The following is a 25,559-nucleotide window of genomic DNA, read 5'->3' on the forward strand; positions in this document are numbered from 1 at the left end:
CTATATATGAAATGTCAACACGAAATATAATAAGACTAAACACAAACACAACACGAATAATTATTCGTGTTAATATCTAAAATACGTATATAGATATGTTTAATAACTGTGTAACATGACACAACACGACTAACATGTTTGTTAAATGTGTCAGACATGACACGATTAAACAATTAACATAATTTCTTCTTAACGCGATTAACTTAAAATATTTATGATTAAATATAATTTTATTATTAAAATTTAAAATCAATAATTATAAGAATAATTATAACAAAATAATAACATCAAATATAATAAAATTTAACAAAAATAACATACATAAAATTCATTACCATACTAATAAAATCCATCATTAATATTAAACGTGTCATTTATACATATTTAAATACAATAACACTATTCATTAATTGTATTTAAACCTGTTAATCATGTCAACATGATTAAAATATGAAACACGATAAGACTAAACTCAAATTTGTTTAATTTCGTATCTTCTTGTGTCTTGTTTAAAATTATCATGTCTAATTTTATTATTGTACTTCCACATGCATTAAAAAATAAAATAAAATAAGGCTAGGAAAATATAAGAGTTTAACCTTTTTACACCTAGATAAAAAGGAATCATAAAAAAATAAAAGTCCAAGGAAAAATCTAAAATACCCCTACAAGGTGAAAAATGGATATTGCTATCTACTTCAATATATATATTCTTTTAAAAGTAAGCTTGCCTTTGATTATTGATATTTGATACAAGTAATTAAATTCCTAATTTTTTTTATTAACCAGTGATCTAGCTTTAAAGACGATGATTCATCTCCAACACAAATCTTTTTCTTTTTTGATCCATAATTAATTTAATAAACAAATCACTCGAAATCGATTACGAGTTCTCTATCCAAAATATTGCTAATTAATTATATATCCATAAGACTAGGTCAATGGCTCAATGTCAATGTCCAAATTTAAAAAATAAAAATTAAAACAGTTTTAATCAATACTATTGTATGAGGGCAAGAAATTGTTTTTATAATTATTCTTTGAATTTGTCTTCAAGTAATTGGAATGAACCACTTTGAACTGAGAGTCATCACCATTGGCGGCCAATGAACGGACTTGTATAAAAAGTGAGATGTAGGTGAAATTCTCTTCAAATAAAGTAAGTTTGTGAATATTCTCTAATATGAAATCTCATCAACTTAATTAATTGAAGCACATGTAAGAGAAAAGCTTAGAGCAATTCGGGACCACTTTAAACGTGAAAATGGGCAGATGTTGTTGTCATATTGATCAGTTGGCGGCCCAATTATAAAGGAATGAAGGGCATGGATGGCCGTAAGAGGAATCTAAAGGCTTTTGCTTTTGATGGAATTAACTTATGTATTGGGCGGCCACACTCTTCAATAATATTTGAATCATCATATATATATATTATTGTACATATTTGAAGGTGAAGGGAATTCCAAGTGCAGACTGTTTGATCTTCATCTTCTGTTATATATAAACTTATTATCCGAACTCATTTCAAATTTGAATATAGAGCATTTTTATCTTATATAATTGAATTGGGTACATATAAATACCCGATTAAAGGATACCCATTATCATCCCTAATTATATAATTTTGACATATAATGCATATAATACTATTTGATAATTGCTTTTGATTAAGTGATGATAGAGCCTTGCAACTATTTTTAGATTTTATTTTGTTCCACTCTTACATATATGTCCTACGACTATGACAAAAACATATCATAGAGTTTAGATTCCAATTCTCTTCAAAAGTAGACATCTAGTTTACGCAACTAAAAGCAGTGCAAAAAAGTAGCTTTTTATGATCTCCATACAAATCAAAAATTGACCCTCCTTTGCTGGCTTTATCCAATGCCTAACTAAGCAACTTGTTTAGAATAAAATCTATGAAACTAGGCATCTTAACTTTGGGATTAATGATTCTTTAGATTGTTGACCTTTTCTTGCAATAGATAAACAAACAATTGAGACGAAATCTCTTTTTGATTTCTTTAACATTTGCAAATCTTTGACTCTCATTAGGTTTTTTTTCTCCCAATGTTTAACAAAAGTAAAAGCAGGTGGAAAGGCAAATTAATCAAGTGAAAAGATGTGAACGGGATTGTTGTTTACAAAGATGCGCAAGGAGTTTTCCATATTCTTATATATAATGTGAGCCTGTTTGCTGTCTTAATACAGGGACAGCTGAACCCAATGGTTTCAGTTGGGCCTGGCTTTGTTTCATTCTTCTACCAAGATTTTGACTCGACATTTTTTTTTTAATTAAAGGAAAAGTGTAATATCACCTACTATGAATTAAAGTACAAAAAATTTAATTACATTTTTATTCTGTTATTGTATTTAATTAAATTTTTATATTTTTATTTTAAATTAAATAAATTTTTATAATTAACCGTTAATTAAATATTATTAATTGAAATGTCACTTGTCATTTTTTTTATTAAAAAAAAAAAGAAAGAAAAGTTTGCTCATCCAACATTGAATGCTGCAAATTAAAATATAAAAAAAATTTCCAAATTAGACATTATTGCTTGTAAATTGAAAATAAAATAAAAGTATTGCAACAATTTTCCATTGATTACAAAGAAAACAAAGATTTTTTATTTTATGATTCCTTTGGAACCCTTAAGCGACACTTTTAATTTCCAAAGCAGCATAAGTTGGCCGCAAACAGCCTATGTATGTGTCGGTGCTTCATCCATTCCATTTGAGTGGTTAAAATAAAACTTTGCTTCGGAATTAAAAAAAAAAAACATTCGGCAAAAAACCAAGACAGCTGAAAGGTATATAAGTTTTGTTTCTTAGTTAACCTACTTAAGCTGCGTTTTCAATATATAATCATTATTGAGGCAAAAGGAATGGAATGCTGATTGCTTTCATGTTAAGACAGCAATGCTTCAACAGTCTGCTACAACACAAGTTGTTGAAACCCTTCTGTCTATTTTTATTTCTGATATGACCTTCGAGTCATTAATTGTATACTCGGAAATTGGCAATGGCTATTTGGGAAGATGGACGGACATGTACAGCAATTAGCATTCTTGTTTGAGCTACTTAAGCTTAATTGAAAACTATAATTCAAGCCTACTTTTTGTTTATCCTTTCCTTGGTTAATTTACTCTTTCAACCCATTTGAGCAACAAAGCCAAAATTTCAAGTAAAACATCAATTCCTTCTTTAACCCAAAATATAGAATCCCATGCCAAGGTCAGAAGTTGGAGCACGGGTACAAATCAATCATATGTTTTTTTTAAAAAAAAAATAAATAATCCACATGGAAATACAAGGGAAAAACTCAAGTTTGAACTTTACTCAACCTTTAGGCTTTGCTGCTTGTATTTCCCAATCCATTATCTATAGTGCAATCACATTATTGCACGTGATTGTTGATTACTTTGGACTTATCAAATTGGTTAAATGTATCTTTCTTTGTCCTTTGGGCCAAAGGCTTAATCCATTGACCAGCAAGTCCCAACTAATCTAATCAATTTTTTTTAAAAAAAAGTATATATATTTTCATAAAACAGTTGAAGTATTTTAAAAAGAAAGTTTTCCAAATTTCTTTTGTTTTTATTTAAATATTTATTGCAATATGTGGGTTCCTATCCATTGGATGGAATATGTTTAGGACAATGGATTGAGCCCTAGGTGCTGTTAGTTAAAGCAACAAGCAGAATAACACTTTAATTATTGTTCATTCAGCAAATTCTATGAAACCTCTCGTGGCTGCTGCACATGATTATGCACTTTCTTTTCTTGCTCAAAATCTTATATAATGAACTTTGCCTTAAGGATGAAATGATAATTGTATATTTTTTATTTAATTATAAATTATAAATTTATTGTTTAAAGAGTTAAATTCAAAATCTTTTCTCCATCAATTAAAAAAAACTCTTAATTTTTTAAAAAAATTGAAATAATTTTTTATTTTTTTATTATATTCAATCGAACTTTTATATTTTTTTTTTGAGATCAAATAGACTGGTATGATTGACAATTGATTAACTGTTATTAGTTCACTTTTTATTTTATGTCACATAGTGTTGACATGACATAATGATATGTTATAATGAATAATGATGTGATAACAGTGTTACATGTTATAAAAAAATATAAGTAGTATTTTGACTAATAACAGTTAGTCAATCATTAATTTTTTTTTTTTTTGTAATTGAGAGAAAAGGGATTTGAATCTTGCTTTTTAAATAGGAGATCATGCACCAATTAATAGGTCAAATGCTCAGGTGCTAATCAACCATTAGTTAGTTATAAAGGTTTATTTGCTTAAAAATAAAAAAAAATTTAATTAAATATATGAGAAAAATAAAAATTTATTTAATTTTTTAAAAATAATTCAAGGACTTTTTAAAACATTATGTCATTAAAAAAGTATAAGATTAATTGGCGGTATTTTATGGATGGACATATCCTTTTAAGTCTTAAGCCTAATTAAATTTAAACCCTTAACAAGAAACTCTTGACATCTATTAGATATAGCATTTAGAGAGGTAACTATGTTTATAATTTTTGCATAGAGGCATTAAATGCAAATGTATACTATTATTTTCCACATGCCAATGTATTCATCAATCTAAATAGAAAGAAGATTCTCAATATTTGAATAAAATACCCTTCCTCTTGTTTATATATATATAAAAAAAAACAGCTGAATAGTCAAAATTGTTACACATAAATATTAATCACATGTATCTGTTTTTTATGATTAAGAAATGGACTCCATAACCACCACTTGATTAATGAAAACCACACCTACTTTGAAAAGCATGTATACATATTACTATACACCAACAATACTATTTTTGTTTTTTAATCTTTGTATGAGAATAAAAAAAAAATTAACAATTATACTTGATTTTTTTGGTTATTATATTTCATTTTAAAAAATTTAGGATTTAAGATTTGAATCTCTCTGTTTTAAACTATACTATATAAAAAAATATAATCAAAAATTTTTTTTCTTTGAAATGATAAATGGACTTTAATTTCCTTTTTCAAAAACGTAAATTTGAGAAAATTCAATTACAATCGACTATTATATATTATATTAAAAATAAATCAAATAGATTAAAATATAACTAGACAAAATTTAACATAAAATTGAAGCAAATTTACACGTGATAAAACTTGAATGGAATCTTAAAAAATAAAATTAAGTCTTTTAACGCTTGTATATATTAAGGAAACAACTCATTATTTCTCGACCTACCACTGTTGTTTGAAAATTGGACATCATATATGCAATTATTACCTATTTTTGTTATTGGCACTTGAGGATATTAATTTAAATTGATTTACAAATTAAATAAATAGAGAGATTAAGTGATTAATCTCGATGGGAGATAACCTTACCGACAAAGCTTTTCTAAGTAACTATAATTTTGTATTAGGTCCAACTAGAAAGTAATTTACAGTACTGAGTAATAATTACATGTTACATAATATTAAATTACTATTGAGTTATTATATGAGATTTTACATTGCAATTTGAAGTCATAATCCTATATATTTAATTTCTTTTGGGAAGAAGAATCCAAACTCGTCCTTATCCACCAATCAAATTTTGCTTTTAGTTAAGTCATTAATTAATTTTGATTTTTAATTATAATTAATTCTGCAACAAATCTTTTATAGTTAGAAGGTCACGTAATACATAAATTTTGACCCTTCACCAATGGGGACGCAACTATCATCCTTTTATATCCCTTCCTACTTAAACAACTACTCTTTAAGGCATACACCATAATTAAGAACAAATTGCCAAATAAGATATATAGATATATATATATATATATAATGCCATATTATTTTGTGAGGATCCCTTAACAAACCAACCATATGAGGTCAAAACGACTGCGCACCAACTTCATCATCTTGGGACCCATACACCTAAGTCAAGTCATTCCAAACCCACCTCAATTGCCCTGGATGGCTTCATTACCTTAATTTCCATTATTTTATTTTAGTAATATGATTAGGAGTATTTTTCATATTTTATTTGAACCTAATTTTTTTTTCCAACCATTTTAAAAATACATTTTTTTATATCAAAACAGAGGGTTCGAGATTTTACTCATAAAATATTTTTCACGAGGTTAAAAATAAAATAAAAATAAAACTCTCTTTACCAATTAAACTAACCCATGTAAGTGATTTTCCATTAATAAATTATATATATGTTCAATTACTTAATTAATTACAACAAGTTTTTAAAATATGTTAATACATACATAAAAACCATGAGAATGGTATGTTTAAGAGGGAGGGCCCACACCCATGAATGGTCATGATTTGGTGATTAAACAAGGGTGTGGGATGGGGTCCTATTCTCATCATAATTATTAGATTGATGAGAGGGGAAGCCTAAAGCCAATCCTCCCCATCTTGGTATTTAAGATTTCTCCCCATTTCATTTTCCTTTTCCTTTTCCTTTTCCTTTGTAGAGAGTTATTATTATCTATTTCCTTGAAAGCAAAGAATCAATCCCTTACCATGTGAACCATAACTAAATAAGAGGTTGTCCCTACTCCATATGCAAAGCTGATCCATTATCTATATTTAACAAATAATTTATTCTTTTTGGGTTTGATTTTTAAAATTAATTAATGCCCATCATAAGATTTATAGTTTTTTTTTTTTTTCACAAACCCTTATCTAAAAATTATATATCCTCAATAATTTTCTTCTTTTTATTAAATGAATGTTTAGGATTTATTAAATATATATAAATGTTGATATTGAGGAATTGAGACCACATGAAAGGTATGAAATATCATATGATTGAAGATCCATTAAACATTAAATAAATAGGAAGGAGACTAGCATTAATACATATAATAATAATAATGAGTTTCATGTAGACCATCAAAAAACAAGCCACTCTCTTTGCATTAGCAATGGAGTAAAAATAAAGGCATAAATAAGATAATGGTTTCTTTTGCTTTTGGTATAGTGTATTTACATCAAGGAATGGGGCTTTTATTTTTATTTTATTCCCATGAGTTCTTATATTGGCCAACTACTATGGGTGGATTGGATATTACAAAGATGGAAACCCAAATGAGTCCAAAGAGTCTCATCGGTATAAACAATCCCCAAACAACTACACCTCTGCAAATTTGTTAGTTTTTAGTTTGTTGGCCAATCTTATTCATTTTCCCCCAAACCCACCCTCCTCGTACTCTTCTAACCCACCATAACAAAAAAGAGGGAGAGGGAGAGGGAGAGCAAAGAAACCATTTCAAGAAAACTTAAAAGAAGGGAGGGGTGGGGGGGAGACATCAAGGCTTTGGATACAGGGGCACTCGGTGGTGAGACATACATTCCATGCTTTTCTCCCTCTCAGCAATGGAAGACAGCCCAAGAATTCAGATGGAGAAGGCCAGCAAGATCATAAGAAGATCAATCTACACCTTCCTTCAAAACTATCACTACCTCACGGCCACTGCTGCACTTCTTGCTTTTCCCTACTCCGCCTCAATTCTCCTTTCGCAACTCTTTGTTCCCTCCTCTCCTCTCTTGCCGACTATTCACAACCGTCTCAGGATTCTTTTCCAGGCTGCTGGCTTCCCTCCTTCCTCAGAGTTCTTCACAGTTCTCAGTTTCAAGATTTCCCAAACCATCTCTTCCTCCATCTTTGCGCTCCCTTTCACCCTCTCTTTCCTCCTCATAGCCAAAGCCTCCATAATTCAGCTTCTCAACCACCATAAACCAAACCTGCCGCCTTCCTTCTCTTCAGTTATACCCCTTTACAAGCCTCTCCTGGCCACATACATATGCAATTTTCTTTTACTGCTCTCAGCAAATGCGACAGCCTTCTCCCTCCTCTTCTTTGCCTTCAATTTTCTCGAAGGGTTTGGATTCACGTCTCCCAGCTGGCTCCTCTTCCTGTCAGCTGCAGGGGCTGTTCTTTATTCCATCATTCTTGCCAATGCCCTCATAATATGCAACTTAGCGTTGGTTTCATCAGGGATGGAAAGATCCGGTGGATATATGGCAATTCTCAAGGCTTGTGTTCTGATAAGGGGAAGAACTTCAACTGCTTTAACATTGGCAGTACCTGTCAATCTGGTCCTGGCAGCTATCGAAGCCCTGTTCCATTACCGCGTTGTGAGAGCTTTTCATACTGGAGATGTGACCAGCTTTCCAATGGCTTCAGAAGGGATTTTAATTGCTTTCTTGTACTCCACATTTGTTGTTCTTGATAGTGTTGTGAGTTGCATGTTCTTCAAAAGCTGCAAGACGGGTTCTTTAGTAGACCAGGAAGGCAGACACTCTTACAGGATTGAAATTGCAGAGGAAGATGGTAATGCTTATGTGAAGTTGAAGAATATTGAACAACTCCCATAAAAGACATAGAAAGAAACAACCAGGGATCATCAAATTCTTTTCTTGAATTTCACAGCGAGAGACCAAAGACTGCCCGTATAAATTCATACAAGTAATATTTGTATTCAAGATTCATTTCTGTTGCTTGAAGAGAAACCAGGCAACTTCTGAAACATAAAGATCTCTCCATACATGGGATAAAGACTCAAGGAGCAGAAGAGGAAAATTTTTTTACAGTGTAATCAATTTATCTATCACATACCCCTAGTTTTGTGTTTTTTTTTTTGGTCATCCCTTCTAAAATTCTACTGTTCATGTATGTTCTGTAAACAAAAGTATACCAGAAAAGAAGAATGAAAATTTCGTGTCAAAATGTACCTAGCATGCCATGATCAAGGAAGTATATAATCTCAGAAAAGTTCAATTAAGCTCTGCTCTGGCCTCTGGGTTAAAATTTTTACTATAACAAACAAATTCATGATTTTTGTGTTTTTTACTCAAATATTTGTATTGGGTGAAGCAAGAATTATCAGAGGAGAGATCTCAACATCAAACCAGAGATGAGAGCAGCAAAAAACTCTGTTATTCATTAAAGTATTCTTGATATTTGGCGCATTAAGGTAGAGGGTTTTAACCTAGTCCTGCTGACTACATACAAAATGAGTCGTTTACCATGGTTAAGGAAACAATGGAACATTGGCTTTGGTTTCCGCTGCATCATTAGACCTTTTGATCAAGTCAACCAAGGTGTTTGACGACTATTGCTACTAAAAGGGTAGAGAGGCTTTCGGACTGGATAAAAGTAGTCCACCTCCACCGTTGATTTGCACATGATGCAGGGGTTTGCTTAATAATTTCAGCAAACAGGAATTAAGAAGGATTTGGGTAGAGATCTTAATTCAAATTGTAAAGCTCTCTCCCCCTTTGAAAGCTAAAGAAAAATGCTTAGGAAGAAATGAGCCAAAATGTAAGAAAGAGGAAAATGAATAAAGTGCATCGAGCAGAGATGTTGACAAGGAGACGTTCTCCAACAATGCAATTGCTGAGAGGTTGACCTGGAAAGTAGAAACAAGGAGATGGAGATGGTTCTCTCTATCTCCATTCACTATGGATGGAATCTCTTCTGAATCAGCAGAAAGATGAGGAATTATGAAGAAAGAGTAGAGAGGGAGAGAGAGAAAGGGAACAGACAATTTCATAAATTACTTGTTGATTCAGGAATCAAATCAAATGAAAGAAACAATGCGGTTTACAATTGGCAGCTATATTCTGGTGCTATATTACAAGTACACCAAGAGAGCCCGTCCTCTAATTTCTCTTTTTCTAAAACCTAACAACCTATACAACATCTCCTATGATGGGCTACTGTCAAAAATCTCAATTCTCAGGAAAGAAAAATAAAAGCAAACCAAAAAAAAAAAGGGTGGCTATGTTACAAGATAAAGAATTGAATTCTACTGTAAGTGGATGGTTAGAGCTTTGTACACTACAGGTTTTCATGGTACAGTGGGACTTTCCGCTTCACAATCCCACAGGCACCCAGTCAGGTGCTGTAAAAACTATTCCAAATGAATCGAGGAAGCTGAAAAGAAATCACCTATCATAGCCAACTGCTGGCCCACGACTACAAAATTCCCTCCGAAAATAATGCTACAAGGGCCACATCACTGACCTTGATAACTAGCATTCACAACCTCTACTACTCGGTTGTGATCATAACCACTCTGCATAGAAGCTTGGTCCATCTGACATCTACTCGGAGAATTTCGTTGCTCATTCACCATCATGGGATAGAACATCTTCCCATCAAAAATGTGTCCTGAAGCCTTATGCATAGTTCAAGGCCTGCTAGCCGCCTGGACAAGGCCCCTTGCCTCATTTACAACATCTCCGAAGGCTTCAAATTGCACCAATAACAGAGAATGGGAGGCATCTCAGCAGTCCTCAAAAGCAGCATTTCCTGTCATTCGGTCAAACTCATTGGCACAGATATCTGCTGCTAGGCAGGAGCATATTACCTTGTAGGAAATAGTGAAACTGATCCTCAACTATTTGGCACCCTTCTTTGTAAGGTTAATTCCCTTAGCCTTCTCCATTTCAGCCTCCTTGTCAGCTTTCTTCTTCTCCAATTCAGCCTGCTTCACATTCTCTTCATGTGCTTTTCGAAACAACCTCACAAAGTTTAATAGTGTTGCAGTAACTGCATTGATCAATACAGCATCAGACATGAGGGAACATGTTTATTCAGATTGAAATAAACAAAATCCTAACTAAGATTTAGATGTAAACTGTAATACATAAATATTAACAAAATCCTAAGAAAGATAAAACTAGGTTCTTTATGTTTGTTGCTTTTGCTGTTCACTATTTGCTTTGGGAAGTACAAAGCAAAAGATGAGCATTGGTACAGAAGCAAATACATTTTTGAAGATCTAAAAACTAAAGAGTCAAATTTTATGAATAACAAAAGCATGATATCACTTTTTTTTCAACATAAAACCATTATGTCTATGGCAGTGGTATTTTTAAGCCATTTATTCCTTTTTGAACAAGTATACTTTTAGGCTTTGCCATCTGCTTTTGCTTCATAGCAAAACTGAGGAAGCAAAAGGCAACTAGCAAAGAACCATAAAAAATAAAAAATCTTAGGGCTTGTTTTGTTTTGGAAACTAGTTTCCATTTTACAACTAAACTTTTACTCCATATATAATTAATGAAATAAGACAAATAAAAGGTTTAGAAACCATAATTCTCTAATTTTCTAAACAAACTGGACAACTATTTTAAATTGTCTTTTTACCTATTTACTAAGTTTGAAAGTCCTTTTCTACAAAATTTCAAATATGGTTATTTACTTTATTTTATTGATCATAGTTAGAGTCAATGTGGAGACGGAAAACAGAAAAATTTCCCAAAACTAAACAGGCCCCTACTTTCCTGCCTCTTTTCTGATCTCAGTTAACACTCCTTCACCTTTCTCCATAATTTATTTACTAGTATTTGAGTATCCTAAGACTCTAAGTCCAATCATGAAATCGCCTTTATCCTTCTCTACCATAAGATCCTCATGCTCATCCTTCCTTTTTTACTTCTTCCAGTAGATTTTCCTTCCCTTTAGGCCCTAACAAGACAACTTCATGAAACATTTGACCCATTAACCATATGATGACTGACATTTCCTTTTCCCATTTGTTGGGGAAAAAGAAAAAGGAAAATGAAAGGGGGCAGTGGGTGGAGTGTAGGAGAAAAAGGAAAGAAAGATCGGTTATTAAAAAACCTTATCTAACATTCTCATTAAACACATTGTAGGTAACTACTCAGGCACAATAGGTACAGAAGGTATTACATCCACAATCTACCTTGCTCAAACGGGCATCGGGCAGGATCCTCACCAAAATAGAGTGCAAGTGCATCTGCATTTCTACCCTGTCCACCAAAAAGCAAAAAAAAAAAAAAAAAATCAATGATTGAATGAATGATCAAAAGAGTTGAACAACATCAGATGACATATAAAAAAAAACGTCAACAGTTAGCAAATTACCACCACAGAATATAGAGTTTTTACGGATTCAACCTCCATTTCAGCAACAGAAATGAATTCCTTCAAGGTCTAAATTAAAAGAAAAATATTAGAACAATGAACTTATTCCCTTGACAAATAAAAAGCAGTTGATAGAATTTGATGGAGGTCACAAGGCCATACTCATGCTTACTCCATTGCATCAAAAAACAATATAAAACCCAATAATGAAACAATTGGAAAGGACTAATATGTAGGATGAGAGAACGCTAAGTGAAGGAACTTTTAAAAGGAAAGAATCATTTCTAAACATATCATTTGATAAATATTCCACTATATTAGCAATAATCACTTGTGCCTCAAAGCACATGTCGTTGCAGTAACTTGTACTACACCTGTTCTTTATTTAGTGACCCTCACTTTTAGGGTATGTCATGTTTACAAAACATTTCTCTTATTCTTTTTTCTAAAATAATTACAACATGCAATGGGTGGGGGAAAAAAAAGCTAGCAGCCAATCAGGAATTCCATTGATGGTCAACCAACAGAATGTGGCTGAATAAACAAGTTATGTGGTAAAATACATTGAAGACCATGCAACAACCCTTGAATATGTATGTTGAATAATAAAAAGTAATGAAACAATTATGTACCTTCCGGAAAACTTCGGACACAGGACCGTCATTTTGAGAGGCATCCAACTCCTGCTTAACCTTTTCTAAGCCCTTAATTATAGCTTGCATTTCTTCTGCTAAAGATTTTAATTGAATCTGCAAGGACACAAGGCTTCAAACTAAACATAATGTTACTAAACTACAAACCTCAAACACTGAACAACTGATCGGTACCTTAGTTGCAGCCTCAAGGCTAACAAATTCCAGGTGAACATCTAAAAGTGCTGGCGTCTTGGCAGCTAGGACCTGCACCACAGTAAGACACAGTTGAAACTCAATTTAAATTGACAGTTGCTGTTTGCATCAGAAGCAAATGTCCGGTGATAATGTAACATATAAACTGGGTGTTACACTTAATTCAGAAAAATCTTATAAGAAACAAAAGACCACAGAGAAAAGAAAATTAGTAACCAAACCTTGCAAAGATAATGCATTAGCGTCATCTTGCTGTTAGAAGCACGTGTATCTGTGAGCTTTAGAAGACTGTCCAACTTAAATCCAATAGCAGAACCTGTACAAATAGGAATGGTTTGAAACTTCGTATTAAAGAAAAACACAGCAGTTAAAAATTTTTCACCAGCACAACTCTTAAAAGTTTATCAGCATTAAAGGCATAGACGACCGACACCAACCTGGAACTAGTAGCATAATGGGAATAAACATTGACAATAAAAGACATAAATGCATAATGTGGAAATTGAAATTAGAGGACATAAATGCATAACCCACTTAAACCCCTAGCTGTTAACAAAACTGTGTTGATGATTTGTACCATTGAAATAGTCTTCCTTCGATTTAGATTTAAAGCACATGCCTTAGGAATCACATTGCTCAAGCACTATCAAAAGTACTATTTACTAGACATCCATGGAATTGGAACCCACAAAAACACCAAGACTCTAAGATACCCAGCCACTTCCAAATTAAGACACAAACAAGGAACAAATATGAAAAGTTCAGAACAAATAAGCTTCACTTTTCTTATGACATCCAAATAATATTTGGCATTTCTTTTAAAGAACAGGAAGTTAGCACATGAGGTCATAAAGTAAGCCTTAATAACATCTGATAGCAACTATCAGAAATGAAAGGCATGCTTTGCAGTTTTTACACTGCATGGTATGCCCAAGGACTATACCGACCAACAAGATTTCCAGTTTAAAATGTGAGAATGCCGCTCAAAATATAGTAAGTCAACCTTACCTGCGAAAGTGCAGGTAAACATCAAAATGAGTATTATTAACATGCATGAGTCTAGACAAACCCCAAAATAAGGACAATAGACACGCTTTAGCTAGTCAGTCTCTTCTCTACATAATCTTTTATCAGCTGCAGTTCTAACATCAGAGACTGAAGCGAAAAGGAAAATTGAATATCTCACTTACCCCTTGCAGTTCCTTGGTTCAAAGTATTTCCCAGATAGAGAATTTTCTTCATAATCTCCTTCAATTTAATGGAATTTCGAACCTAAATAACCAATACAAAAGTACTAAGACAAAATGAATGAATAAAAACCGCATTCAAGTCTGTTCAGCAGCATTAATGATTTACCTCATCACACGCAGAATTTACAGTGTTTAAGCTCTTCTTAAATTCAGAAATCTACAGGTGGTAGAAAGTATAAGAACACAGGTCAAAAGTGGATTCAAACAGAGAAAGCAAGCAAGAGATTAAGTATAAAATAATATTGTAAATTTATCAAATCAGACTATGGAGATACCGCCAAACCTGAGAGCCAAACTGAATCTTGAAAGAAAACACTCTTAATTTTGACTCTACTCGTGGCACTTTCATCAGCTCCAAGAAGTACTGAACATGGAAAAATCAAAAGCCAATCAGGGTTTGAAAGTTTATGCAGAGATGGATCAAAAAAGATGTAATTGGAGAAGCATCCAGGAACCAATTGTTTTAGTTACAGTTTCTTCATACAAAAAAATAATGGAATGTCGTTATCTTGTATGTAATACAATGCTATATAATTCATTGTTCTCTACTGCTTCATTTATATTCTTAATGTTGGATCAACCAAAATTTAGTAATTTAACAGATAAAACTTTATTGGGCCTTTCTTTCTTTTTTACCCCCTTTAATAATAAGCAAAGAACCCATATCACTAAAAAGTACCAAGAGAGTTCCAACTAAAGTACAAAGCTAACTTTAACCAAACAACAGATATAATAAAGTCAATAGCCTCCTGCACTTTCCCTCACCACTGCCTGTTTAAAAAAAAAAATAGGACCATAAAAACACAGGAGCTTGTTAAGGCTAATTCTTCCCTGACATATCCTTCTATTTCTCCTTCCACAAAAGCCACAAAACCAAGAGAGGGATCAAATATATCACTGTCCCCTAACTGAACTAACATATACACCCTTTGAAGAGCACACTCCTTTCCCAAGGCAAGTATGTACTTTTCTGATATCTATTTCAGTCAGTGAACTAGCTTATGACCTCTCAGAATCAGAACAAAAAGAATATGTAAACAATGAAAATTTTACAGAAGAAATTGATCAATAGTTAAATAACATAATTAATGCTCCATCTGTTTTAAACAATGATCCACATTACCAAACTTTTAGGCAGCAATCTTAAATGCATTCACACTCATGAATAATGCTGCACTTTCTCAATGAAGCCATTAATGATGATATATAATACTTACAAAATATAATTTACAGACACAAACACACCCACAAGGAAAAAGAAAAAGGGTATTAGAGACCAAGTACTCTTCAACAATGTGATTTAGAAAAAATTACAAGACGCTAAAGAATGCAACTCCATATGCCTATAAAAGACAAACCTACCCTTTTTCTCAAATCCAACAGCTTCTGCTGCTAGGTCAAGTAAATTGCTGCTAAGACATTGAGATTCTCTCACATATTTCAGTTACTGCTTAAGCATCTTCCTTGATAGGGCTTTACATTTACTAGCACTACAGATTCATCTAGATCCATATTTTAATTCATAAGTACACACAGTGGTACAACACAACCAGTGGCTTAAAAACCTTTAAAAATTCTCAACCGAGAGGCTCCACAACCTTCTATTGCTAAAGCTAGCTGGGGTTACTATCTTCATTAAGGAGTTTTCAGGCATCAATCACTCCAAAAATAATCATAAAATAATACTAGCAAAAAATAGAAGCTATGACAAGTACAAACTTCATCCTAGTTTACATGTCCTTATTAAAAATGCCAAAAGATAAAAGATAAAAGATAAAAGAAATTAACGCAGAGACATCAATTACCATCTTTAACCTAAAAATTGAAAAGAATTTAGGATTATGCCAAAGGGTCTTAAAAATTATAAAATTGAAAAGTTAAGAACAAATTATTCTGGATTATTGAAAATAAACACTTAATTTGATACATCTAGAAAAGGAAAAAGAGACACTTAAACAAAAGACAAAGTAATACATGGTATAAATGCATACATAAATACACAAAATCATAGTCTCCTTTCAGTGCAAGAGGGAAGGGTGGAAAAAGGAAACAAAGAACTTGGGGGCGTAGAGGGGGTTTTATTTATGTATTTCTTTCACACTCCCTAAAAGAACTGACTTCAGTACAAATGGTAATATGTCTCAATCAAAGACACTTTGAATAACCCAGGATATTGTATTTCAACATCATAAAAGCGTCTCGATTATTTTAAAAAAAAAAAAAATCTTAAACTTGACGGTATAAAGATATTAGATGGTCAGAATTAAGAAGAACATGAAGATAAAGCCAAATCAATTTTTAGAATTGTGCATTTGTAAGAGGTCAATGGCAATGCAATCATCTATGAATCTACCAAAGTATGAAACCCAAGTCCAACAATTTGACAGAGTTCCCCAGATTCAATTTCACCAGCAAATGACAATTCAGAAGATATGGTTAAAGAAAAATTTGCAGACCTGTTCACACTTCCCTAGATTCTCCTTGTCACCAGTGTAGCCCTAAAAAATCACAAGATGGGTAAATCACAACCAAAGAAGACAAACTTGTAAAGGTAAATGAATTCCTACACTATGTAAAAGCAATTCTGAATCACTTAAAATCTGATGCAGAATCTTTATACATGCTAAAGCTTCACCTTGAGAAGTTCCATTTCCTCTTTAGTTGGACAAAATTTTATGAGATTTTCCACCTGATCAACATCTAATACCGTATCATCCATCGCTAGCACTGCAGCCTGAAAAAATGCATAAAGCTGTACATTGTTAGTAAACAAATACCATTGACAACCTTCAAATAAAACTAAGGAGAAAAAGGTAAAAAAAAAAGAAGCAAGAGAATCCTAAGAATTTGCATTACACCAAAATAGATTCTGCTGAAGAAGCCAATGGCCCTAAGGACACTACATATCAGGGCCATAGCAGATTCTATTTTGCATTACACCAAAATAGAATCTGCTGAAGAAGTCAATGGCCCCAAGGACGCTACATATCAGGGTCCTCAAGTGCAATCATTAGCATAACAACAGAATCAAATGACCTCGGTTTTCTGTTCATAAATATTATTGGGTAAACTTCCATATTCCAAGTTGACATTTATATTAATGAGAATACCATACACAGTTCCTCTAGTTGTGCAAAAAGCACTACGAAATGCAAAAACATGACCATATCCAGCTTACCATCATATCAGAAAGTGGCATCTTAACTTTAGTGAGCATAATTTCAGTGTTGTTGGCCCTCCTCAAGTCAATCTATAGTGCAATAAACAAAATTTATCAGTAATGACAGTGGAGAAAGGGGAAATAATCATCATTATGATGGTCTTATAAAGTTAAAGACAGGAAATAAATGCATAAATTAATTAATAAATTTCAGAAAGGCATGTCTTATGTCAACATCATGTTTTCAAATTCAAAGCAGCAAAATATGAAACCATCAGGGCTATAAATCATTGAAGAATGTACATGGTCCCCAACAGGACACCCAAGCAGTTAGAACTGAGACTATCCTGGAGGCCTCCAGTTCGAATCTTGAGATGGGTGGGGTGGGATTTAAGGGATGAGAGAGGGCTACCTCCCATTGTGTAGCTCAAAATCCTTATGTACCAAGAAAATAAAGGATATATATAGAATCAAAACTCTGTTAATATCTTAACTTGCAGCTCCTTTTAGAAAACTTCCAAGAATCAGAAAAAAAAAAAAGCATATACATTAATGTGAACCACAACGACAAAGATTAGAATAACTTTTTCCATGACAAAGTGGAATCCTTGCACTTTATGCTTAAATTACAAAGTCTTCAATTTCTAGGACTGCAGCCCTGGAACTCATCCAGCTTATAGACTAGAAGGTGGTTCAAGTAACAGTATCACAATCACCTTAAAAGGGCATATATGTATAGGGTTTATTCAGAAAAATGAAATTCCAGATTACCAGGTGGACTTTGTCAGTTTTTGATCCAACTGACTTGCGCCGCCCTCCAGATTTACCCCCTGAATCAGCAGGTTTAGGAACAACTGCAGAGAAAAGAGTCTCAAGTTCTGACACATCAAATTCTGGCGCACTAAGAGAAGAAGGCAACGTCAGTGAATACAAATGGGAAATTAATAAATGTAAAACAGTAATGCAAACATATGGTTCCCTAAAATCTTAGCATAAATATTTAGTCAGAAATTTATCACTCATGGAAGTGTACTGTAAAAAATCTAAATCAGTAAAAGAAGATAAAATACATTTGAGGCTCTCCATGTCTTTGCAATTCTTCCCACAAGCTTCCTTGTATTGCCCTCGTGACCTTGCTCCAATGTAAAGGCTTTAAGGAAGATCTCCGAGGTGCTGTAGCCGCTGCTGGACGCGAGAGCCCACGCCCTCTTCCTCTCATGTCACCTGCTCTGGCACCCAAGGGTGGAGGTGGAGGAGGTGCACCACCAGGAGTTCCAGGCGGAGGTGGAGGGCCAGGAGCTCGACCTCCAGGAGGTGGCGGTGGAGGTGGTGCTCCACCTACAGGAGGTGGAGGAGCTCCACGTAAAGGAGGTGGGGGTGGTGCTGGTGTGCCACGAGCAGGGGGAGGTGGTGGGGGTGGGGATCCAAATGGAGGAGGCAGAGGTGGCACTCCACGCACTGGGGGAGGGGGTGGAGGAGGGGCTCCTGATTTGGGAGGAGGTGGGCCACCAGACATTGGTGGGGGTGGTGATGGTGGTTGAGAAGCTCCATGACGAGGAGGTGGTGGTGGTGGTGCAGGTGGCAAGACTCCGTACTGAGGAGGAGGTGGCGGTGGGGGTGGGAATGGAGCAACTCCATGTCTAGTAAGCAGTGGTGGTGGTGGTGGTGGTGGTGGTGCAGGTGGAGATGGAGCTCCACGCAATGGAGGGGGTGGGGGTGGAGGGGGCGATGGCACTCCACGAATGGAAGACGAAGCCATAGCACCTTGAATTGGGGAAGGGGGAGGGGGAGGGGGAGGAGGAACATTACCAAGTTTTGATGTACCTAATGCACTGACAGGAGGAGGAGGGGGTGGTGGAGGAGGAGGAGGTGGAGAACATATTATGGTAGGGGAAGCTGAAGAATACCCAGAATTCCAAGGTGGTGGAGGAGGCAACACCGGTGCAGCAGTCTGCTTTTTAGAAAATGGGGGAGGGGGAGGGGGAGGAGGAGGAGCTGCCAGTGCACTTTGTGAAACCATCCCAATACTCAGTACATTTGCTGCTCTGTAAGGTGGAGGGGGAGGTGGAGGTGGAGGTGGCGCTGCAAGAGACATTCTAGAAACAGCATTACCTATCACTGGAGGGGGAGGAGGTGGGGGAGGTATGGTTGTTGCATTTTCCTGAAAAGATGGGGAAACCAAGAACAAAGATCTCAGTGGAGGTGGGGGAGGAGGAGGTGGTGGGGATGATGAAGGTTGAGGTGGAGGGCTAGGTGGAACAGACACCGTTTGTTGCAAACCAGGTGGTGATGTTGGAACTATTGGAGTTGTAGGTATTTCCTTTGGAGAGTCTGAAGGCTTAGTAGGGTCGGCCTTCTGACTTCTTTGCTCAGATGAAACATCCTTTGAAATCACAGCTCCAGTAGAGCCTTTTAGATTGGCATTTGAATTAGATTCCTTCAAAGCCACACTACTGGAAAGGACAGGCGGTGCACTATTATATCTTGACGGTGGATATGATACATGCATTGAATTGGTATAAGAGCCTTTGTTTGGAGGGATCCACCGAGATATGGCATTTGCCTTTGCTTGTCTTGCAGGAGGACCCTGAGGTTCTAGTTGCTTGCTCTTTGGCTTCACCAGAACTGAATCTGAAGCTGGTTTTGGACCCAGCCCAGCCTGTTTTTTTGAAACAAGCAGTACTTTCTCAGAATTAGGTTTGGAAACATCAGTTTTTAACCTTTGCTGTGTCATCTTAGATTCTGAATTCTTCAGTGGAACAGTGTCTTCTGTATTGCCCTTATCTTCCATCTCTTCCAATTTGCCAAGCACATCTTCTGTCACTTCCTTGGTTTCTTTGTCTCTCAGCACATCAACGGTAAATACCACTGAACTGACCTTGATGTCTCCATCATCAACAGCTATGTCTTTCACTGCATTTAGGTCAGAATCCATCTTCTTATTTAATTTATAATTCACATCATCCACAGCTATGTCCTTCACCGCATCTACACTAGAATCAACCTTCACATCCTGTTTGTGATTCCCATCATCTGATGCACAATCTTGAAATGTAGGAGGATCCACATCCTCCCTCCAGACATCTTTCTGCTCTCTACTATCTGGCTTGTTGTTGTGAACTATAGGACTCTCATCATCCACCTTTCCTTCAAGCACATCAACTGCATTGCTGAAGATCTCTTCCACCTCAAAAAATTCCTCTGGTGAAGCACTTTCTATCTCATTCCCATCTTCACTTGCCACGACTTTGGTGAGACGAGGAACAACTGCATCAGGGTCCGTAAAAAGTACCTGACACAGATTTGAGCATGCATTCAACTCCTACAGCTTCAGGAGAAAAAAAAAAACCATTCACAGAATAATAATGTTAAACTACCTCTGTTCTAAAGTCCTTTGGGAATTGGTCCTTGGCATCCCACAACACATCAATTTCATCACGGTTGAGCATTAAAATATTTGCTCGAACAAACGCTGTGTGAAACATAACTCTGAATATCATCTCTTCACGTAACAAATCTTCATCCAAATTGATGCACTCAAGCACCACATCCCCTTGAACACGGCAATGAATATCTATTTTCACCAACGCACACTCTTCCTGCAAACAAACCTTATCAGAACATCTCAAACTTAGGTCAATTTATCTTTTCAGTATCAATTGTTTGACTTAGGCATCACCTGTGGGAAGTGACGAACTTGTTTTTTTGTCTTTGAGGTTGAAAACAGAAGCTTAGAACTTCTATTGGCTGGTGTTTTGGGGTCCTGGCCATAAACTCGTATAACTGGCATGCACCCTTTTCTCCCTTCAAAGAGCGGAAGAACTCTAAGAATTAGGCAATCCAAAAATAGAGGAGTATCTGAGGGAGGCCAATCAGAACTCAAATTTCTTCTTGAAATATACTGAAGATATCTCAACTGTGAAGGCTGCGGGTTCAAAGGAGACAAAAGCTGGAGAAGCTCCCTAGGAGCTTGCTTGTAGACCATTTCGAGAGTCTTCTGCTCACCATTGTACTGCTTTCGATATAACAGAAGACCAGCAAGCATGAAAGCAAGTACGGGCCATCCTCCTCTTTCACAGTGCATCAAAAGGACATTCTGCTGCCCTTCCAATGACAACCAGCTTTCACTTGATCGAAGGAAGTGATGAATCATTTCAAGAGGCAGCAGCGGACAACCCTCATATTGCCGTGGGTAATCCATAACAGTCATGTCATACTGGGACAAAATGTCTGAAATTTGGCTCCGCCTCTCCCCTTCTCTGAAATTAAACACCATGAAAGAAGCATCAGGAAAGTAGTCTTGTAGCTGCGCCACAATGCCACCCATATACACCTTGTACTCATCTTCTTCCAATACATCCGTGGAGAAGCAACAGTCAAATACTGCAAAACAACCAAAATGAAAATTGAAACTAATAAGCAAAACATGATATTGTAAGTCCATAACTGTAAAGGTCATTACAAAAACTAACAAAACAGAAATTATTAACTTTCCTTAAAAAGAGGAAAAGCAAATTACAGTTTAAAAAAGAAAAACATGCACATCTAAAATGTTACAAAAAACCTTTTACGCATTAATAATAGAGATCTAGCCTATCAGTTTCTAAGCTCTAAGTGATTAGTTACGAAGTTCAAAAGTCAATCAATTCAGTAATCTACCTTAAGGTAACTATGCCGCCCTATTTCAGCTTATCTCCCCGATAACCACGAAACAAAGCAAGCTAAAAATCCTCAAGAGTTTCTTCATTGTAATAAAATAACCCAAGATTACTCAACAAAACCCTAAAAATCAAGAAATTAAGCAGTGCATTGTCCGTAGAAATGAATATAAAATAAAAAAACGAGCTAAGAATGTAGAATAGAAAATTTTCGATACGGAATCGGAGAATTCGAAACACTTGTCTCCATTGGCATTTCTCTTGGTAGGGTAGAATGAAGATGATTTCGACATTTTAAAGCTAAATTGAACGATACATTAAACAGAAAAGAATGGAAAAGAATAAGGAAGGTAGAAAAGATTACCGTAGACACGTTCGGAGATCTCGAGAAGCCGATCCGGCGGCTTCCGATAAAAGAAGCGTCTGAACAGCGCCATCTGATGGCGCTGTTACTTCCCTGATCGGATCCAAAACCCTTTATTTCTGTTCCCACCAATCAAATCACATTTCAATTCGATTATCCTTTCTTTCAACAAAAACCACCAGAGATCCCTGATTCGGATTCTCAAATTCAATAATAATTGACCCAATTCCGACGTAAAATGAACAGAATTTCCGTGAATGACCTCCCCAGACTCACGAACTAATTCAAATAAATGAAGCTTTCTGGTGACAGAATTATTAAAATTGAATTCCTTTGCCAAAAGAAAACCGAAACGGTAAATTAGAGGTGGAGAAAAAGGAGAAAAAGAAAAAGAAATGTTGGGGGAAAATGAGAGAAGCTTGGTGCAAAGAAAAATTAAAATAATAAGAAAACAAAAAAATAAAGTAAGAGAGAAGTGACAGTAGGTGATGAAGGTGGGGATTATGATGAGAAAAAACATAAAAATAAAAAAGAAAAAGAAAATGTTTGGATTAAAGAATCCAGAGCTGTAATAAATTGTGATGATTCCATTTGTTTTTGGTTTTTTTTTTTTCTTTTTATTTCTTGTTTAAGCAAATCACATGGAACGAAAAAAGAGAGACTAGACTGAAAAGGAGAATACACTTTGGACAGTTGGACCCGGTTTTTTTTTTCTCTCTCTCTTTCTTCTGTTTTCGTTGTCTCTTGCTTACGTGTCTGCCACGTGTACATCATTCAAAGTACAAAACTTTTGAATTTACTGAGCGATTAATGGGGGATCAATGCACGTTTAGTTTAAAAAACAAAAAAAGCACAAGAGAAAGAAAAAGACATGACAGGAAAAGAGAGAGAAGGATTGGGATTGTACATGTCTGGACAAAGGCGGTAGTGCGTTTCTAATAGCCACGTGGAATTACGGTGGATAAATACGTTTTTTTAAAATAAAAAACAAAAACGTGTAAATATACTTTAAAAAGGGTTAAAATATTATTTCCATTTTACCCTTTTGATGTCGTGTAAGTAAGCCTCGGTGGAGTGTAGAATTGTCTAGATTTTAAGGTTTCAATGTCGCATTCATGTATTCCACTTTTCTTTCGTTTTCCGATTGGGTAAAACCCGATGAATAAAAGCATTAAATATGATAGGGCAATGAGGGATTGCGACTTGTTTTGAGGGAGGATCAGCTACCTGATTTTATGTCGTCAAAAATAACAAAGACTTAAAGGGATGGTGAGATTTTAGGACTACAATTCTCTATATGGCAATTTGCAATTTAGATCATGGCAAGTTGGAAGTTATAAAATCCAAATAAAATTACCCAGATTTGGGAAAGAACTTGATTTCAGTGACATGAACAGATGAAGAATTAAATGCTGCGTTACATAACTACTGCACTAAGTATACTTGTTATTTTGCTCTTAAGTAGTTGTACCAATCTTTTGCTGTTAAAATGTCATTAGAAATCTTCAAGAGGTAAACATGTTACTGTTTCATAAAAAAAAAACCCCATTATTTACTTGGATTTATACATATACAACTCGTTATAAAGTAAAGTAAATATTTATCCCTCAATCCTTGGAATGAGTATAATGCTCATCAAGAAGAATTATATGAAAAATGTAAATAAAGGGTCTTTGCTTTTTTATTTCCTCTTTCTTATTCCATTGATTACTAGTCCTTGATTGCTGCAGCAGAGGCAGCCTCCCCCTTTTTGGATATTCTCTGTGCTTTCCAGTTTTCAAACCATTAATTTTTGGATAAAATATCTTCACTTTATAAAATTTTAATCGAAATTTTAAACAGATCCATTAATATTCGAAATGAACATTTCGTTTTAAAAAATATCTTCTTTTGGACACGTGGGACTAATCGTTAGTCAACTGTTAGTGTTTCTGTTAGTTTGATAATGTGATAATATTAAAAGATAATGTCACCCTTTATTAATTTTTAAAATTACTATTATATAATTTTTATTAATTTTAAAAAAATAGGGAGCATTGAGAGAGAAGCAACAGATCTGTGCTTCCCAAGGGAGAGAAGCATCGATCGGTGCTCTTTTTTTTTTAAGATTTTTTTTAAAAAATTATATAATAATAATTTTTAAATTAATAAAGAAAAAATGATATTTTAGTTTTTTCTTTTTTTTTTTAAAAAGCTGATAGTTCATTCAACAAAAGAAACGTAACTACAAACCATCAAGGAGGAAGCCCAACCTCCAATCCAACAAGGAAAGCTACAGAGGAATAAAAAAACAATCTGCAGCATCAACACCACCCCTGCCATCCCCACAAAGGCAGCTTAAACATCCCCCATCAAACAAAAGGAGGTTTACAAAACCTCAAACAAACATACATATCTCATAACAAAACATCTAAACAGTCAGGCTATTCATAAACAAAATCTGCAAAGGTAAAAGCAAGAAACTCCCTTTCACACTTTAATCATCTTTTTTGGCCATTGGTTGTCAACACAGAGCTCCACTTTTTCAGCCTCTTGAGATCAACCAGTCCAAAGCACCTCCAATTATCCACCAACCAAAAAAGTACACAACGGGCATAAAGGGGCCGTAGTCCACTTAGTGCAGGGACAGGAACCAGCAATACACAACCATTCAAAAAAATCAGCATTCCAAGAAGAAGTCGTAGAAACTGGTAGAACCAACATCTAAGAGGTGAGAACATGCACTTGAAATAAAGGGGAAAGGAGTTCCTTACTCAAAAACACGAAGGATATCATGTGAAAGATGCACCTCATCTTTTGCAAGCCTGTCTGCTCTTTGATTGGCATCTCTCTTAGTATGCTTAATATTCTAGTTGCCAATAATATCTTTAAATCTCTCAATCTGTAAAGTCCATTTCCTGAGTCTCCAAAGTGTCGAAGCAGGGGCTTTTATCCATTTAACCACATTACATGAGTCGCTTTTGATTAACAGGCTGTAATCCTCTTTCCATTTAGATGCAGCAAAGATGGCAAAAGCTTCCCTGACAGCTCTATATTCGGCAAGGTTGAAGTTGACTTCACCAATGTGTTTGGAAAAAATAATTTTAACCTCCCCATTACAGTTTCGTAACAAGCCACCTATACCAGCAGGTCCGAGGCATCCATGAGCTGCTCCGTCAACATTAAACTTCAGTGTTCTCTCATCAGGAGCAGTCTACAAAATGTTTTTAATATCCTTCCTATTCTTCCTAGGTTGATCGTGAGCTAACGATTCCTTATAAGTGTCTAGAACTGAAAAGTAATCAGCTGGCCATTTGGCATTAGACCAAGAAACAACTCTCACTTTAACTAAGTCAAGACATTGATCAACATTCCAT

At 34.9% G+C, this 25,559-nt stretch overlaps 2 protein-coding genes across 3 annotated transcripts; one reads left to right on the plus strand and one right to left on the minus strand.

The window, feature by feature from the left end:
• Nucleotides 7,024-8,815, plus strand: LOC18604756. The gene has a single exon (XM_007037377.2). The coding sequence runs from the start codon at nt 7,381-7,383 to the stop codon at nt 8,401-8,403; it is 1,023 nt and encodes a 340-aa protein (XP_007037439.2). The 5' UTR covers nt 7,024-7,380; the 3' UTR covers nt 8,404-8,815.
• Nucleotides 9,556-22,814, minus strand: LOC18604757 (formin-like protein 20). 2 transcript variants are annotated; one of them, XM_007037378.2, is made up of 17 exons: nt 22,204-22,811; nt 20,861-21,564; nt 20,559-20,780; nt 18,252-20,473; nt 17,953-18,082; nt 17,200-17,271; nt 16,657-16,755; nt 16,478-16,519; nt 14,305-14,385; nt 14,128-14,178; nt 13,962-14,043; nt 12,993-13,087; nt 12,751-12,822; nt 12,556-12,672; nt 11,924-11,992; nt 11,742-11,808; nt 9,556-10,582 (listed from the first exon to the last, which is right to left on the minus strand). In XM_007037378.2, the coding sequence occupies exons 1-17, from the start codon at nt 22,274-22,276 to the stop codon at nt 10,431-10,433; spliced, it is 4,350 nt and encodes a 1,449-aa protein (XP_007037440.2). In that variant the 5' UTR covers nt 22,277-22,811; the 3' UTR covers nt 9,556-10,430. The 2 variants fall into 2 exon arrangements, with proteins under 2 accessions (XP_007037440.2, XP_017973249.1); XM_018117760.1 differs by lacking the exons at nt 9,556-10,582; nt 11,742-11,808; nt 11,924-11,992; ... (1 more) ...; nt 12,751-12,822; nt 12,993-13,087 and having other exon boundaries at nt 14,297-14,385; nt 22,204-22,814.

Source organism: Theobroma cacao, chromosome 3, assembly GCF_000208745.1.
Source record: "Theobroma cacao cultivar B97-61/B2 chromosome 3, Criollo_cocoa_genome_V2, whole genome shotgun sequence".
NCBI classification, from domain to species: domain Eukaryota; kingdom Viridiplantae; phylum Streptophyta; class Magnoliopsida; order Malvales; family Malvaceae; genus Theobroma; species Theobroma cacao.